The 19,510-nt window shown below is 38.9% G+C and overlaps 1 protein-coding gene across 1 annotated transcript; it reads right to left on the bottom strand.

Moving 5' to 3' along the window:
• Positions 1 to 1,544: 1,544 nt before the first annotated feature.
• LOC134805826 (uncharacterized) lies at positions 1,545 to 3,225 on the bottom strand. Its single transcript, XM_063779034.1, has one exon. The coding sequence runs from the start codon at positions 3,223 to 3,225 to the stop codon at positions 2,641 to 2,643; it is 585 nt and encodes a 194-aa protein (XP_063635104.1). The 3' UTR covers positions 1,545 to 2,640.
• Between the last annotated feature and the right edge of the window lie 16,285 nt (positions 3,226 to 19,510).

Genomic DNA, 19,510 nt, shown 5'->3' with positions numbered 1-19,510 from the left:
ATCCATTTGGTGGTTGAGTCGATCAAAATAAAAAAAAGTCCTACCTTCATAAGGTCCCAGAAAGTCCACATGAAGCCTACTCCAGGGCTCCGAGTAGTACGGCCAGGGTTGAGATTTAACTCGGGGTGGTGCACAAGCCTCCACAGCGCAAATAGCGCAGTTTCGACTCATCGCTTCTATATCACTATCGATATTTGGCCACCAAACGAAACTACGAGCAACACTCTTCATCTTGACCATACCTTGGTGACTGCTGTGTAATTCCTTTAAAATATTGGCTCTTAAGTTTTCTGGAATTACCATACGATAACCCCACATTACATAGCCACCTTCGACATACAGTTCGTGCCTTCTGGAGAAAAATGGTTTTAATTCTTCGCTAGTAGAAGATGCTGGCCACCCTCCTCTAATGTATGTAAGTACTTGCCTTAAAATAATATTTTTCTCCGTCGCTTTCTGGACGTCCTGGCTGGTAAGGGGCAAAAAGTTTTGTACGAAATTCAGATATGTTATTTCCTCACTGGTCTGATTACTATCGGGCCTGTGCGGCGGTAGTCGAGAGAGGGCGTCAGCTCCATTTTTAGTAGTGTGTACATACTCAATATCATATTGATAGCCGCCTAAAATAATTGCCCATCTCTGCATGCGACTGGCCGCCATCACCGGTATCCCGGCTTTGTCTCCGAAGATCGTCACCAACGGCTTGTGGTCGGTCCTCAAAATGAATCTGCGGCCGTACAAGTATTGGTGGAATTTCTTTACTCCATAAATAATGGCAAGTCCCTCTCGTTCTATTTGTGAGTATGCCTTCTCCGCGCTGTTCAATACTCTCGAAGCGTAGGCTATGGGGCGCTCCGTACCGTCCGGCCATGCATGCGATATCACGGCGGCCACGCCCACGCTGCTCGCATCTGTCGTCAGAATCAGTGGGAGGTCTGGCGAGTAGTGGGCCAGCACCTCACTGGAAGCCAACAATCGTTTAACCTTATTTAAAGCTTCCTGACAAGACTGCGACCACTCAAATTTAACATTTTTTTTTAGCAACTCATATAAGGGTGTCAGTATTGTGCTAATATTTCTCACAAAGTACATCGCCATTCCAAGAAAAGAACGTAACTCGGACACGTTACTAGGCGTTGTTACATTCAAAATATCCCTAACCTTCTTGGGACAGGTGTGGAGTCCTTCTTTATCGACTACATAACCTAAATAGGTAATTGAATTGGCCAGGAAAGAACATTTATCTTTTTTAATCTTTAAACCGTATTTCTCGAGCCTTTCAAACACTCTATAAAGGTTTTCTATGTGTTCCTTGTCATTTTCGCCCGTAATGACTACGTCGTCTAGGAACACACCCACTTTCGGCAAATCTGCAAACATCTGTTCTAGAATCCTTTGGAAAACTCGAGGATAAACCGTAAATCAACCGGTTGTATTTAAATAAACCTTTGTGCGTATTAATCACAGTGTATTTGGCAGTATCATCCAGCACCAATTGTGCATATGCTTGAGAGAGGTCAATTTTACTAAAATTTTGACCTCCATGCAATTTTGTAAACAAATCTTCGACCCTAGGCAAAGGAAAACGGTCCACATCTAAATGTTTATTAAGACTTATCTTGTAATCTCCGCAGATGCGTATAGTTCCGTCAGACTTGACCACCGGTACGATAGGTGTCGCCCACTCGGAGGTCTCGACGGGCGTGATGACGCCGTCGCGCCCCAGCCGCTCCAGCTCGCGCTCCACCGGCTCGCGCAGCGCGTACGCCAGGGGGCGCGCGCGTAGAAACACGGGATGCGCGTCCGACCGCACTCGCAGTGACACTAGCCCGCCGTTGTACCTCCCCAGGCCCTCCGAGAACACACTCTTAAACCTGGAACTGAAATTTGACAAATTAAAATCTCTCGATGTTTTTACATAATTAATCAAGTCTGACTCGAACGAAACCTTAATAATTCCTAACTCAACTGACCATTGTCTGCCTAGTAAATTAGTTTTACCATCCTCTATAACAAACAAATCGAGCGGCATTGAGCGATCCTTATACTTAATTAGTGGCTTCAATCTACCCAACGGACGAACTTTCTCCCCCGAATAATATCTTAATATTAGGTGACCCGGTTTAAGCTCACAATTAGAAAAATATTTTTCATAAACTTTTGGACTAATACAACTTATAGCACTACCCGTGTCAATCTCCATCTTAATATCGTGATTGTTAACATTTAGGGTCACATAATAGGGTTTATATTTACTGAAATTATCTTCTTTTACAAAGGAAAGATTTACCTCTAAGTCATATGTTTCCTCTTCCGAATACTCATCCTCAACGTAGTTAACTTTCGTCAACCTCGGGCACATTTTTTCAAGTGTCCGTCTTGATTACAAACACGGCATACATAAAGTCGAAATTTGCACGTCTGAGCCGCATGCGCACCACCACACGCTGAGCACGTCCCTTGTCCTTGACCTACTTGCGCGCGGTTGCCGTCAGCTGATCTCGACGTCACAGGTCCCCGGTAACTATTGTTCGGCCGCTGTCCGTTCGGCCTCCATCGGTTAACTTCGTTGCGAACTACTTTGGTTTGCTCGTCGCTTTTCGGATAACTTCGTGTGTTCCGTAATGGCGTCTTGAAATTTTAATGCTTGTCGTTGCTTATAGAAAAACATGGCGTCGTGGCGTCATTTCCTGATGACCGACCTCGACTTTCTACCGCTGCCGCATTAACCTCTGCTGCCTCCATCGCTATTGCTAATCCCTTAGCCTTAGCAAACTTCAGGTCTTTTTCCGTAAATAACCGCATTCGAATAGTCTCATTATACAATCCACACACAAATTGATCTCGCAAGCTGTCATCCAACCACGTACCAAACTCACAATATTTAGTTAGCTTTTGCAAGTCCGCAATAAAATCCGCTATCGATTCATTTTTCGACTGCTTGCGTTGACGAAATTTATATCTTTCCGCTAAAACACTCGGCCGCGGCTGCAGATGACTTGACATAAGTTTGACAAGTTCATTGTAGGTTTTTTCTGATGGCTTAGTCGGAGTACACAAGGTCACTAATAAATCGTAGCTATCTGCTCCCATCGCGGTAATTAATAATGGTACTTTGCGGTCATCTTGCACATCATTTACTATAAAATACTGTTCCAGCCTGTCTATATACGTCGCCCAATTATCTTTGTTCCGATCAAACGCGTCCATCTTGTCAACCGACATTTTTGCCATTCTGTTCGCACAAGATATCACTCAAGTCACTCAACTACGTTCGCGCACTCGCTGATTCGATCACGACTCGTCGCCAGATTATTATGTACTAGAAGGGGCCTTCAGGTATATCCAGGAGCAGCAATGAAACACCGGGCTAGCTCAATCGTGTGTAATTCAGAACTGACAAACTGACATACAGAAATGTTTGACTACCCTCTAGTCGGCGCATGTAAACTTAGGTCTACCCCATATTACATATATAACACCAGTGATACAAATTTTCTGAATTTTTGGCCATTTAATCTATATACATATATCAAAAAGAAAAAACTCTTATGATATCGATACGACTATTTGTTTAGGCGACAGGTATCACGACTCCGCCATTTTTAAAAATTTCCAAAAACCGGATTACAAAAAAAATTTATTTAGTCATAGAATCTGGTCACAAAATTTCATGAGAATCGGTTAAGAATTGCGACCTGTAGAGGAGAACATCCGGAAATACAAAACTAAATATCTAAATACCGCCTAAACCAGCGATAATTTTTTTCTGCTTTTTTTGCTATTAACTCTGTAAACATGTCTCAAAAAGAAAAAACTCTGTTCTCCTCTACAGGTCGCAATTCTTAACCGATTCTCATGAAATTTTGTGACCAGATTCTATGACTAAATAATTTTTTTTTGTCAATCCGGTTTTTGGAAATTTTTAAAAATGGCGGAGTCATGATACCTGGCGCCTAAACAAATAGTCGTATCGATATCATAAGAGTTTTTTCTTTTTGAGACATGTTTACAGAGATAATAGCAAAAAATGCAGAAAAAAATTATCGCTGGTTTAGGCGGTATTTAGATATTTAGTTTTGTATTTCCGGATGTTCTCCTCTACAGGTCGCAATTCTTAACCGATTCTCATGAAATTTTGTGACCAGATTCTGACTAAATAAAATTATTTTGTCAATCCGGTTTTTGGAAATTTTTAAAAATGGCGGAGTCGTGATACCTGTCGCCTAAACAAATAGTCGTATCGATATCATAAGAGTTTTTTCTTTTTGATATATGTATATAGATTAAATGGCCAAAAATTCAGAAAATTTGTATCACTGGTTTCGGCGGTATTTAGATATTTAGTTTTTACTTGAGAATGAGTAGCTAAATTTCGTCAGCTTTAGTAAGAACTATCATGGCGCATTTTGCAAACGTTCGCTTTTTTTGTTTGCATAGGGAGGTCCCTGGTTCCATCCCCAGTAATTGTATGCTGCTACATAACTTTTTGTATTTTTTTATACTTAAATTTCGTATCAATTGTTGTTTTTTATTTTATTTTTTTATTTTGAAAAAATGAAAAAAATCGTATTTTTTATTTATCAAGCGCGGGCTAAGCGCATTCGTTTATTTTTTGCAACAGATGATGGCTTTTTGCGCTTTAAAGAAAATTTGATTCTTGAATATACGGCGCCATACCTTTGGCCTATGCTCGTCTAGATGGCGACACCATTTTATATTTAACAATTTTTACTCATATCAGTAAAAGAACATAGGTCAAAATCATATGGCGTTCTAAAAATAAAAAAAATCATTTATCCATACATATATACATTTATTGATATTTTTTTTTTCATTTTCATTTTAATCCTGTATCGAAAGATGGCAGTAAATTTACTGTGACTACAAAATTTAGTATGACAATAACCCTCTACTACATATAGGGACCGTGCGCGTTGGAGGGTCTGCCATCTTGTGGCCTGAATCGGAAACATGTACATTGCCAAAACAAGTTCTACCATCTACCGTTCTTGTAGGTACGTTTCCTTATGCATAGTAGGTTCTGTCATCTTGTGGGCTACATCGGAAGCATAAACGTCACATTTACGCCTCACGCCAAAAATCTGACGGCTCCTATGCTACCCCCTATAGTTCACGCACGCCCACTATAGGGACCGTGCGCGTTGGAGGGCCTGCCATCTTGTGGCCTGAATCGGAAACATATGTGCACATGTACATTGCCAAAGCAAGTGCTACCATCTACCGTTCTCGTAAGTACGTTTCCTTGTGCATAGTAGGTTCTGCCATCTCGTGGGCTACATCGGAATCATAAACTACACATCTACGCTTCGCGCCAAAGATCTGACGGCTCCTGTGCTGCCCCCTATAGTTCATGGACGTCCCCTATACACTTTATTCTCTTTAGATTAGATATTTAAATTCTTACTCGAGAATAAGTAACCAAATTTCGTCAGCTCATCTAAATGCTATCATAGCGCAGTTGGAAAGACGCTTACAAGCAAGGATATGGGAATAGGTACCCGGTTCGATCCCCAATAAATGCAATTTTTTTTATTTTTTTTTTGCACTTAAACACCGTATTGCTGATTGATCAAGCGAGCGCGAAGCGCGAGGTAAGCGTATTCGTTTGATTTTTTGTTTGAATATTTTTTAGCGGTTTTAGTTCAAGGGCATGGCTGTTCCAGGAGTCAATTTCCACTTACGTTTATAGCATGGGCGGTCACCATCCATAAATCGCAGGGGTTAACATTGCCTAGGGTAGTGGTCGACCTTGGGCTCAGGGAACTAGCTGTAGGTTGCTCGTACGTTGCGTTTGGATCGCCTCGCTAAAATGGCCCATAATTTCCGCAAATAATTTTTTCTTCGAGGCAATTACTCCGTTCTCATTTTTTCCCAGTGGAATTTCTTCGCTTTATTAAATTTTTCGTGTACATTTTTTCCTTCTTTTCTCAATTTATTCCCTTTTCTTTTTAATCCCAGTAGTTAAAATAACCAGTAGGTTTTTTTTTCACTAACTAAATATTCTCTATCTCCACATTTTCTCTTTTTTTTAATGCTAGTGGTAAAAATAACCAGGTTTTTTTCAAATAGGTAGGATAGGGTTATTTTTTTTGATGACCCTATAAACGAAACTGCTCCCAGAGATAGGTAGGTTAGGCTTATTTTTTTTTGATGACCCTAAAAACGAAACTGCTCCCAGAGATAGGTAGGTTAGGGTTATTTTTTTTTTTGATGACCCTAAAAACGAATCTGCTCCCAGAGATAGGTATGGTTAGAGCTATTGGCTGACAGCGTTTGGTTTTTTACTTGTAGTTTTTTAGATTATGTTTTAATTTTAGTGTTTTTGATATTTGCTGTATGTGAAATACCTACAAGTAACAAATATAATTACTACACTATTAACATACAGTAACAAGAAAATATTATCCTAGATATTTAAAAGAACGAAAACTATAAGGAAAAGATTAATTTAAAAATATTAAAAATAGGCGATTGCGGAAGAAAACCATTGGGAAAATATGGGAACGGAGTAATTGCTACCGAGAATGAATGATTTCGGGAAATTGTGGGCAACGCAAAATATGAGAACGGAGTAATTGCCTCGAAGAAAAAATGATTTTCGGAAATTATGGGCCACACTCGCGCACGAAGCTTCTTAGTTGCAGTTTACAGGTTAATTCAAAGGTAATGTTGGTTTCCTAACATAGGTAGAGTTAGACCAAGAAAAGTCTGCAGAGATTTTGACACTGGCACAAATAACATTGGCACTGCGTGTGCTGTCAAAATCTCTGCAGACTTTTCTTGGTCTAACTCTATCCACTTTTCTATACAATTAGTATAGCGACGTGTATACTTCGACCGTACACTGACATCGGGATGATATTTTTATCATGTTATTTAGTAGTCATCGTGCGTCTCGCTTGCGCCAATACATGTACGGACAAGAACGAGTGAAATGCACGATACCTAAATGACATCAGTTAGATGTCTTTCTGATATCAGTGTAAGTTTGAATTGGCCTGTTAGCCAAAAATTGTTTCGTATGTCCATATGTTCTACTCTACAGGTCGCATATCTAAACCAATTCCCGAATTTTGTAAGCAATTGATAGTTAAGTTTTTATGGTCAAATTAGATTCTCTAAATTCTTCAAAACAACGGAACCATACATTTATTCAGTTTTAAACTCTGCTCGCGAGGTCTACAGCTCACAGAGCCACTAGTATTTATTTTGTATGAAAAATAGGGACTCTAAATACTTCATAATTTTTAAAAGTTGTTGAACAAAAATGTCATCGTTTGAGGAGTACATCTATGTTTTAATTATTTGTTCGTGTTACAGGCCACACACCCGGTATTTTTAAAATCATAATGTACGTGAGAAACAATATATCTGAATTTAAACGGGTTCACGTTGAGGATATAAACGTCCGTTCCCCGGGACGGCTAAGAACGGTTCCTCGCCGTATGTAATACTAATTAATTATTATTTTGTATGTCTTTCCCATCACGGAACAATGGTGTTCCGGACCTTTGGGAGGCGTGCGCGGAGCCGAAGCCAACACGTAGAGGCCCTTTTGACACTTTAATGAAATGTAAGGGGTACACCGAGCGGAGGCTGCCCTTGCCCGTGTCATGGGACGCACGCAGAGGCAGCACCCGCCAGGGTGTAAGGACTATTGAGAGTTGATGGAATCTAAAATGAACTAGGTTATTGGGTGAAAGCGATGGACTAAGAACTGAGCTATGGGGTAAAAAACCGGACGCCTGCCTAATAAAACGGTATGCAATTTTATTTCCGGCAGACGGTGACTCGCCCTCACAAGATGGGCCCCCACAAAAAGCGACATCTAGGATGGCTCAAGGGCAACACCGGTGTGAGCGGCTCAGCTCGGCCCTTTGGAGAGCTTTAATGTCATGTAGAACGCCTGCTGGAACCCGTTCACAGGCGCAACAATGGACACCCATGAACCGGTCGCAGCAGGCATTGGGACTATTGTATACCGGTCTATGGACTGAAGTTGTAACATAAATATTACAATCTTTAAGATAAATACATAAAAAAAAAATATATAAAGAAATTTAGTTATTGATAAGAACGCCCTCTCTGTGTGCTTCACAAAACGATTAGGCTCACCTATGAACCCAACTCGTGCGCAAGCGAATTTAGCGAATTAGATAAGTAATTAGTTCAGGTGTAATCCGCAACCGTGATAGGGGCGCATCACAGAGGATGCTGCCTTTTTCGATACGAACGGCGAGGTGACTGGAAGGACGTTGTAGGAGTTAAATTCAAAATGAAGCCAAAAGATATTTGTAGGCCGCATTCCTGGCATTCAAAGTTACCTCAACGTTAGTTAATATGTAAAAAAATAAATTATAAAACTGGAGGAGTCGTCGCATTCATGAACACTTAAAATCCCAAAACTGTAAGTACTGTTATATAACCTCAAATGTCTAGCACGTTGGCTTTGCAAGATTTCTTTGGTTCTACAGCTGGGTTTTGCCTTGTTGTATCCTTAGGTTGACCTGACAACGATTTCGAGGGATGAGCTCCGGCCGGCATCTGGTGTCCGAGCTGGTCATCCACGTCACCACTTAACCCTGGACCTGCTTCCTGGAGGCATCGGCGTCTGCGTAGTGGATTCCGTATGTGTAATAAATAAAGAGTGTTCGCAAGTGCTTTAGGAACAATCCAGGTTAGTTAAAAACTTAATTTGAACTTTAACTCAACGTCAGTGGACAATAAAAGTGTAGCTGTGTGACCCAGTGTGAATAAAGACTTTCTCCAGAATTTCTACTTCTTTTCATTTACATTACAACCCAGTAAAGGCGCCCTGAGGTTAAATATTAACAGTTTCATGCCTACGTTGTTGCGACCCGGTGAAGTACCAGTGGAGCTGATTTCAACTGTTACAAAGTGGCTGCCCACCGTTTGGCCTTAAAAACTGTGTTGTAATGATAAATGATTAACTACAAATATTGGACTCAAGTGTTAAAATAACGCGCTTAAATTTAATAGTGAGAGGTTAGCCACGTGGAAGGAACTGTAACTCGTCTTGATTTGAAACAAAGTACTACTGCTGTATAATAAGTATAGTAACAATATAATAGTTTCAGGTATATAAGGTAATTATTTTTTACATTTTAACTGTTTAAATACTTAATCTCAACTTAACTTTCTTTTCCTTACATACCTATATTTAATGATAATTTTCGAGAGAAAGAGAGAAAAAAAAATGTGTAAAGAAGATTATTTAGTTTTATGTAGGTACCTTTGTCCAGTCTTCATCCTGGTCTACTATTGTAGTATTATTGGTGGTTATGGTCGCTTGGATGTGGCGTGTGGCTCGCCCTTTATTCTTCTTCCTTGACGTGTTGGCTTGGTGGTGTTGCTGAGTACGCTGTACTGGCGGGGTTGGCGGTTGGGGTCGATGGCGGGTATGTGGCTGCTTCCTTGTCCATTGTGCTGTTCTTGTAGGCTGTCCATCAGTGTTTACCGTTATTGTTACTGTGATCGTATTGCCGCACTGGGCTGAAGCTGTGCTCGGTTCCATAGTTGTTCAGGGTCGTAGCTGCGCGACGCGGTCAAGTGCTGTGCTTAGTGGTGCTGGCTAGCTGGCTTACTAGTTGACTGGGTGGCTGGCTGGCTGGCTGGATGGCTGGGCGGCGCAACTTAGACGATTCCGAAGGTGGTGATACCAGAACTGCTGAGCAGTTCCACTGGCAGGGTCGCCATGTAATGTGGGGCGTTCGGGTAGATAATGAATACTAGAAAGTCTGCTGAATACTGAACATCTTTATTGAGTAAATAGGTGCTCATATACTAGTGGCCTACGTGAGTGGCATTTAGGTGACCTTTATGAAAATGTAATTAGAATTATTGTTTATTTTATTAAATATATTTTCTATTTATTAAATGTCACCTTAAATGTCACATGACGTGTTGATCCTAATACCCCACACGTCATGTGCCTACTCACCGTACACCGGATTGGGCACAATTTTTATCACCTTGGGTTGTAAAACGGCGCTACAATAGAGAAATAAGAGGTATAAGAGCGCTAAATTAGTGCTGTAATAGCGTTGATTAAGTACTTAGGATTTAAAAAGGTGCCAAATAAGCGATATGAATAAAAAGAAATTGCCTATTACTAATCTATATTAATAAACGCGAGCCGCTTTGACGGAAAAACCAAAAGAAATTATGCTCAATCGAAAGAGCTTGAAAAAATATCACTTTTGAATCGAGAACATATATCCGCAAAATTCGTATTGTCGCGTATTTTGCGTTTAAAAGTGAAAAAATTTCGACAAACAATACTAAAGGCTCAATTTGTTGGTTGACATTTGACAGCTATGCGTTGCGTTTAGAAACTGCAAACATGCTTACAAGTTAGGTTGGTCGTTTTTTTTTTTTTAATAAAAAGCAAGACGAATATTACTGTTTATTTGATGACTTTCCGGTATGTATAATGGTTATTATTTGCATTAAGTTTCGTTTCATATGGATATGTATACCGGTATAATAATTTGTTTTTAAGCCAGAACGTGCGATAGTCTGTTACGGCTTTTAAGACGATGGCAACACTGCCTAGACGTCAACGACGGCTGTTATTCGAAAATACTTTATCCGGTACTCCAGACGTGATAAAAACCTGTTAAATAGTGTATTGTGTGTGTTAACAATAAAAAATAGTCACCGAACATAGTGCAAAGTGCAAACGCCATCGTAACGTAACGAGATTTGAACTTCAAAGCGTTCCATGGGTGTATTGTGTTTAGTATAAACATCGGTCTCTCAGTTGTATTTTAATATTTCAGAATGATTCCAAATATTCTTACATGTCAAGGCACTACTAGCTACCTGGAAATGCAAGTGAAAGCAACCTTGAAGCAGCTGTGATAAACTAATAAGTGAGCGAGATGAAAATGACGTTGTTCAAAGAAACTTTGAGTTAAGTGCCAGCTGACTGTAACTCACTCTAATTAAGTACATTGCCAGTGTGAAACAGTTCAAAAAGCTACAGTGTATTGTGGACATATTTAATAACTGTGCTTTAGACTATGAATCAAATTTGAGGTGTATCGGTAAATTGGAAAGTCAACTGCATAAAGCTAATAAGTTATCTCCGGAGTCAATGTAAGTTGCATATAAGATTAAAAATAATAAGATATATTGTAACGTAGACATTTTCTTAAATTTTAAATTAATATTTTTGGGTTGAATTCCTTTTCTTATTTCGATGATTTTAACAATATCCCAAACTAACTCGATTGGTTGCACTTATTTGCATAATCTGTTGCATTCAGATGCACCTCTTTATGCTTATCTGTTGTCGGGGTTGTCATACGAGTAAAAATAATTAAAACTTGAGATATTTAGGTTGTCACTCCAGGAAAACTTTGTATGATTTAGATATGTTTTTTTAGGTAAGAGAGAATTTAGATGTTAAATAAAACATAGGAATTACAGACTCCAAAAAGGGGGCTCTGAAATGAATTTTATTAGATTTATTGATAAAATATATTTCTTAGGCTCAGGAGTGAATTGTTAAATAAATCAGTCAGAATTTTCGTAGGGTTTGTGTCTTCAAGGGATTGGCACCCTACTTTTGTTTTGGCCTTTTGTACTCAACATATGAGGGGGTCATTTTGAGATGACATGCACTTTTGATGTGTGGACCCCTCCGGGGACGCACGCTCGCATGAGTACTATTTGTGGTGAGACCACACATTCGCCATGTTGGTCGAAATGCTGGAAGCAGCTCGAGTCCTTCGGTGTGCTCCACTGAGTAAGTACAAATGGAATTTAGGTGTGATCAACTCCACAATGGCGCGAAACGTTGTGGGTTCGTCCTTAACCAGGTTTTTGGTTCTTTACAGAGTTGACTCCTGCTCGAGGGTTGGGAGTGCTCCGCCAGAAGTCCTAACAGCTTCCAGTGCGGTGAGCTAAATTTCCAATTGTTTCATATTTTCTTTAGCGGCCATTAAGGCGTCGGCTAATGTATCCATTTCTCGGTTTACAGGAGCCGGGAGCTTGTGAACTTTTTTTTGAAGAGCTTGTGAATTTTTTGGAAGAGCTTTCGAATTCTTTTGAAGAGCTTTCGATTTCTTTTGAAATTCATTTGAAGATGTTTAGAAGTTGTAAAATAAGGCTGTGGGATCTGTACCACGCCATCTGCAGCGGCCGGCTCCAACCAGGTTAGCGGCCAGCTTCCCAGGGAAAGGCGAGTACGCCCCCCGCTGCTGCAGTTCCAGCAGCAGTTTTTGAGGTCGGTCTGTTGCATAACTTTTGAGTGGCATCCGCCACCAACTACAAATTTAAAATGGTTAATTATAATTTAATTTTTTTCAGTTTGAAGTTTTGAAAGTTCTGGTGCATAAAACTTAGGTATTTCGAAATTTAGTTTTTAGTATTTAATTAATGGGTGTAAACCCTTATAACTAGAACCTGTGAAGCGACCCTGCTCTGCCACTGAGCTTTTGAAATAACATTAAGTTAATAAAGTTTGTTAGATATGAATTTGTTTAATTGTCTCTCCTCTTAGCTTTCCTACAGCAAGGTTTCCATTTAGTTTATTTTAATTTATTTTGATTTAATTTAATTTTGTTAACATGGCTGTTTCTATTTTAGACAAGCCGGAGCTTTTCTTTTATTTATTTTACCCCCTTACCAAACAGCCGTGTTACAATATAGATAGTATATATGTCGCAGTCAAAAGTGTGAACTGGTCAAAAGAACTTTTAACCGACAAAAACAGGCAAAACTGCTTTTGACTGAGCATGTTGGTCAAAAGTAGTTTTACATGAAAATCATTGGTTAATAATAATTGTGTTGTGACTGTTACTATCAGTCAAAAGTACTCGCAGAGATAGGTAGGTTAGGGTTATTTTTTTGCTACGCCCAAAAAATGAAACTGTTCCCAGAGATAGGTCGGTTAGGGTTATTTTTTTTTTGCTACGCCCTAAAAACGAAACTGCTGCCAGAAATAGGTATGATTTTCAGGTAAAACTACTTTTGACCAACATGCTCAGTCAAAAGCAGTTTTGCCTGTTTTTGTCGGTTAAAAGTTCTTTGGCCAGTTCACACTTTTGACTGCAACAGGTTTGGCTGGACATATGGCAAGGGAAGGTAAAGATAAGTGGGATAGAGAGGAAGCGGAATGGTACCCTAGAGATGGAAAAAGGAGAGAAGGGAGACCAATAATGAGGTGGTCGGATGACATAAAGAAGCATGCGGGACCTAATTGGATAGGGACGGCAAGGGATAGAGAGCTGGGGGAGGCCTATGCCAAGAAGGCAGACTGAAATAATTATTAAAAAGCAATGACATAAAAATTATTTAATAAAGTTACTAAGGAAAAAATATTGAAACTAATTGATATAAATGAAATGTGAATTTATTTAAATGTAATATGTGCTGAAATTTAATTTTTTGGTCACTAAAGGCTATTCTATTCTATTCTATTCTAATTTGACAGGTGACAACAAAAAAAATATTAATTCCTGCTAAAATTTCAGAGTCATAGTGAAGTGAGTCATAGTCATAGCGTAGTAAATAGTACCAAAACAAGGTTGATTTTTAGGGTTCTGTAGCCAAAGGGTAAAAACGGGACCCCTATTACGAGGACTCCAATATGTTATTAGATCAAAACAAATTATTTTCAGAAAATATTTAATTTAGGCTTAGGGATGGCGAGGCTCCATAAGCCTTCAGTAAGTAGTGCATAAGTATACTTGGAAAAATTCGACCTATGCCGCCGTGGGTGGCCCGGTGGCAGAATGGCACAAGCACCTGCTGCAATAGCAGAGGACGCTGCTTTGATTCCAGCCTAGGGCACTGGAGGCCTTGGTCACTTTTTAGGGTTGCATACCCATAGGGTAAAAACGGGACCCTATTAAATATTAAGACTCTGCTGTCCGTCTGTCTGTCACCAGGCTGTATCTCAAGATCTCATGAACCGTGATAACTAGATTAACTAGACAGTTTCAATTTTCACAAATGATGTATTTCTGTTGCCGCTATAACAACAAATACTAAAAACAAATTAAAGAAATATTTAAGCGGGGCCAATGCAATGCTAGGCTGGATATGACTGATGAAATGAGTAAATTTTTATTAATATGTTTTAATATGACATGTTGGTGGCAAACAAGCATACAAGGCTGTTAATGCCGATGGTAAGTGGGAGTTTAGACTAGACCTCTGCTTCTCCAAGGGACTCACATTGCTGACCGAGTAAATTTTTATTAATATGTTTTAATATGACATGTTGGTGGCAAACAAGCATACAAGGCTGTTAATGCCAATGGTAAGTGGGAGTTTAGACTAGACCTCTGCTTCTCCAAGGGACTCACATTGCTGACCGAGTAAATTTTTATTAATATGTTTTAATATGACATGTTGGTGGTAAACAAGCATACAAGGCTGTTAATGCCGATGGTAAGTGGGAGTTTAGACTAGACCTCTGCTTCTCCAAGGGACTCACATTGCTGACCAAGTAAATTTTTATTAATATGTTTTAACATGGCATGTTGGTGGCAAACAAGCATACAACTCATACAAGGCTGTTAATGCCAATGGTAAGTGGGAGTTTAGACTAGACCTCTGCTTCTCCAAGGGACTCACATTGCTGACCGAGTAAATTTTTATTAATATGTTTTAATATGACATGTTGGTGGCAAACAAGAATACAAGGCTGTTAATGCCGATGGTAAGTGGGAGTTTAGATTAGACCTCTGCTTCTCCAAGGGACTCACATTGTTGACCGAGTAATTTTTTATTAATATGTTTTAATATGACATATTGGTGGCAAACAAGAATACAAGGCTGTTAATGCCAATGGTAAGTGGGGGTTTAGACTACCCCTCTGCTTCTCCAAGGGACTCACATTGCTGACCGGTTACAAATCTATTACAATCATACTAGGGTTCCGTACCTGAAGGGTAACGAAAAAACGGGAACCTATTAGCGATTCCGACTCGCACTTGGCCGGTTTTTCTTAGTAGGTATATGACATTTATTTCAGTTTTACTTCATTGTCCGTCTGTCTGTCTGTCTGTCTGTCACCAGGCTGTATCTCATGAACCGTGATAGGCCTAGGCAGTTGAAATTTTCACAGATGATGTATTTCTGTTACCGCTAAAACAACAAATACTAAAAAGTATGGAACCCTTCGTGCGCGAGCACTTGCCCGGTTTGACATTTCAGGCTCCGTCACACAGGCGCGTTTCGCGTGCGGCGCGTGAGCGGAGCGCGCCGCTTTTTCATATAAAACGCTCAGGCCCGGCTCTGAAATCGCGCCGGTGTGACGGAACCTTTATTTCAGTTTACTCCACTGTCCCTCTGTCACCAGGCTGTATCTCATGAACCGTGATAGCTAGACAGTTGAAATTTTCACACATGATGTATTTCTGTTGCCGCTATAACAAAAAATATTAAAAAGTGTTCCGTTCTTGATGGGTGAGTCCGACTCGCACTTATTCAGTTTTTTTTTTTGTAAACGAATTTAATATTAACGGATAGGCATTAATATTAAAGAATGAAATAGTAGTGATAATTTCCATACTTTCACTTTAGTGCCATGAAGGGTAGGTACAAAAGGGTTCCCTCTTTTGAGATTGGAAAGTGGGCTAGGTTATAAATGCGGCCTTCACAGAACCGATCTGCGACCAGAAAAGTGGGTCAGGTTAGAACTGTGATCCTTATAGAACCAAACTGCAACCAGAAGTAAGTTAGGTTAGAACTGCGACCCTTACAGAACCGAACTGCTACCAGAAAAGCGGATTAGGTTTTTTTAATTACATATTTGTTTTTAGATATATCGGAATAGTAAATTTTTCGAGTTATGATTGTATGTTACGGATTTAAAGTTTTCTGAGATGAGATAGGTTTGTAACCGCCTTGATGAAGGTATGAAGTCTAAAAGTAAATAATTACTTAATTCAAAATGAGTATTACCTATTACTATTATTTATTTTACCCGAGCGAAGCCGGGTTTTCATCTAGTTAATGTTTAACGTAACCGTATCTTTACTGGAGTATAAGTTTGAAGGGTAAAGCTGAACTAAATGCTGGTAATACAATAACGTTCTAATAAAGTAGGTTCTTATATGTAAATAAACAATTGTACCTATTTCATTAATGTGACACTGATTTTTACTCCCTTTTGTGAAGTATTATTTTTCATAATCTAGCCGCGTATTTTCGCCTGACGACAATCCCAAAGTAAACAAGCAGTAAAGAAAGTCGCCATGTAAATTTTAAACTAATTATATTACGTTTAGATCAATATAAGACACGCTTTCAGAAAAGCTTCAAACTTTTCTTATTGAAGGCATTATTACATTTTATCAGTCAAAACCTTTGTGACAGAACTCCTATTTAGGGTACAACTGCAACTTTAGCATAGAATCGCCAAAAGGGACAATAACAAGTATTTTTGCTACAGATCCATTTTGGGATTAAGTTCTTCTGCAATCTAGTTGTTTTACTATTATGGTTTTTAAACATAAAGAGGTTTCATGAGGCTGCGGTTTTGGAAACTAATCGGTTTGATACAAGGTCATTCATGAAAATCATGAAGACCTTCTGCTCGGTGGTCGTTTTACTAACATGCCATTTTGAGATGTAACTAAGCTTTCTGCATTGGTCATTTTGTTGATTCGGTCGTTCTGATATCAAACCAAAAACAATATAGACGGGGCCGGTTTTTCTTAATCTGCTGATGTAGATTTATATTCACACTTATTTACTTAATATCTTTAGATACAATTTAGCCCTATATTGTATTAAAGACGTAGGCTCATTATTCTGCTGGGCTAATACATTTTCTATGCGTCTAGGGTATGCAGAGATAATTAAAATATTCAATTATAAGCTGATTCAAACCCAATTCGTAAAGTTAATTATCTGCGGATGCGCGACTAATATCCAAATTAAGTGATAACCGACGCGGTATAAATACGCTGCTCCACTCACGGCGCAGTATAGCAGTCACCATGCGTGCCTTGCTTCTGTTAGGGTTGCTGACCGCTCTCGGAGTTTCATCCCGACATCTGAGCCGCAGAGACCAGGTGAGTTCAAAACCGCTGCAAATGTATTTAATCCTTTAACCAATATTTTTATAAAAGCAATAATTTAAAAGTTGGCAAGCATGTACGATCTAGGTTTTTTTAATTAATTTTTAAGCGAGAATTATTTTTTCCTTCTGTTGCCATTTCCAAGTTATAAGACGGCAATATGTTTGCCATTGTCAGCCAATGAATGTCATAAAGTACCCATTTTCATAGTGCGACTGAAACTTTGTAGGGAAATGTAAAAAATTCTCGACATTTCAAAAATATATAAATAATCTGTTCTTGTTCCAGAGAAAAATAAAACCGGGGTGAATATGGATGGATGGGGTGAATAGAGACAAAACTTAAAATGGGATTCGCCGGACAGTTTTTATAAAAATACGCACACAAATGGTATCATTCGATTGAAAATAATAATAGAATTTTTATGATATAATTTGTGTGGGTATTTTTTAAAGAAATTGCCAGGTAATTCATAATAAACATTATTTTATTCACCCTAGCCAGATTCACCCCCGTTGACCGTACTTATTCGGCTCGATTCGGAAAATGAATTAGATTTCTACTACACTTCAACAAGTTACGATACGGATAATTTAAAGATATTTGTAAGATAGATATGTCAAATTTGACGTTTCCGCGATTCTGGAGGTCCTCTTGAACGATTTCGACAAGTTATGACTTAGATATCCAAGTCACATCTAGTCGATATCCACTGTAGATCAGTTGATCTCTAAATCGTCTCAAGATCTTGTGATTATCTCGAAATCCGAATAGGCCTGATTGTCAATTTGCACTTAAAATTGCAGACCATACTTAATGGTTATTTTTTTTATTCTAGACCGATGCAACATCGCCCCCTCCCAAAGACCTCGAAGCATATGAAGGAGTAAGTTACCGTTTCATGATCTGTATAATTACTTAATATTTACCATTCTTTAAAATTATCCCTACTAACATAAGAGTTTTTCCTTTCGTAAAATACACTTATTTACTATTCAGTAAACTACGTTAACTCGAACCTCGATTCTCGTTAACAAGAAATAATAGGTAAGTATGCACCGTATGCATCTCTTTCCCTTAAATCCCAAAATTACTCTTACCTATTCGAATATTTAACTTTATTCAAGCCGAAGGCACGAAAGATTCTCTTAACGGCATTGCAGCATAAAAGATGATTGATTCGGTCAAGTTGTGTTCTAATGTATGGGGAAGACAAACAAATTATAGCCAGCATTCAATGAATGTAGTATGATACCTTTGGGTATGGTGCTTTACGCACACTAGTGTCCCATCCCCTCCCCCTAACGCAACCCCCTCTTTTAGCATGAAATAGTAGTAGTAGTAGTAATCACTTTATTGTACACAACACAGGTTTACATAATATTTACAGAAATAAAAGTACAAAGGCGAATATGTCCCGGTTGACGGTTTTTTTTTTTAATTTTTGAGAAAAGTATTAGAGTTAGGAATAAAGTGTCAAGGTAAGAAATAATCCTTAGTAGGTACTTATTCTTCGTCATTTTCACTCTTGACAGAGTGGTCGTCGTCATCATTTTAGGTGCTAGTTAGTAGGTTGAGTAAGGTCATTTAGCATGCACTTTAGTCTCAGTCGATGCCGCTTGGCACGATTGTTCATTAGGTCAAACAAAGTTGATCTGTCCCGGTAGCCGGGAGATCGTACCATGCAGACCCCCCAAAAAGGGGGGGTGAAAGGGTCGGCTTCCCAGGTCCAATCTATGCTATATTCCTTCCTAGTCTTAGCAACTAGGGCAAGTTATATATCATTTTCGTATAATTTTACAATGCCATATTCAGTGTTTTAGTAAACATTTTTAATCTTTGACTTTGGGCATAGTTCCATTTGTATGGAAATCGTTACCGCCACGCGCTATAAATTATTTTTTTATTACGAAAAAATGTATTAATGCCTACTATAAAGTGATAATTTTCTGAATAAAGAATACATGGGCTACATCGTCCAATTTTTTATTTAGTGTAAATCTCCACACTGTGATTGTAACATCCAAAATTGTCACAAAAAATTACATAGCGTATCATTTTTTGTACAAAAATATATTTTTTTGTATGTAAAGGTATAATAATTATTTTTAAAATGAATTCCTCGTCCCTAAATTATACGAAAATGATATATAACTTGCCCTAGTTGCTAAGACTAGGAAGGAATATAGCATAGATTGGACCTGGGGAGTCAACCCTTTCACCCCCCCTTTTTGGGGGGTCTGCATGGTACGATCTCCCGGCTACCGGGCCAGATCAACTTTGTTTGACCTAAGGAACAATCGTGCCAAGCGGCATCGCCTGAGACTAAAGTGCATGCTGTTTCATACATTTGTGTTCCTTACTAAACCTACTATAGTAGCAAGTTTTACAAGACGCTTCCATTCCTCTCTGACAGCCGTTTT

This window comes from Cydia splendana, unplaced genomic scaffold (genome assembly GCF_910591565.1).
Source record: "Cydia splendana unplaced genomic scaffold, ilCydSple1.2 scaffold_68_ctg1, whole genome shotgun sequence".
Classification (NCBI taxonomy): Eukaryota; Metazoa; Arthropoda; class Insecta; order Lepidoptera; family Tortricidae; genus Cydia; species Cydia splendana.
This window is presented reverse-complemented; position numbering and strand designations above follow the sequence as displayed.

Excerpts from the sequence above, each read along its gene's own strand:
- LOC134805826 (XM_063779034.1), bottom strand. The coding sequence starts at position 3,225 with ATGTCGGTTGACAAGATGGACGCGTTTGATCGGAACAAAGATAATTGG.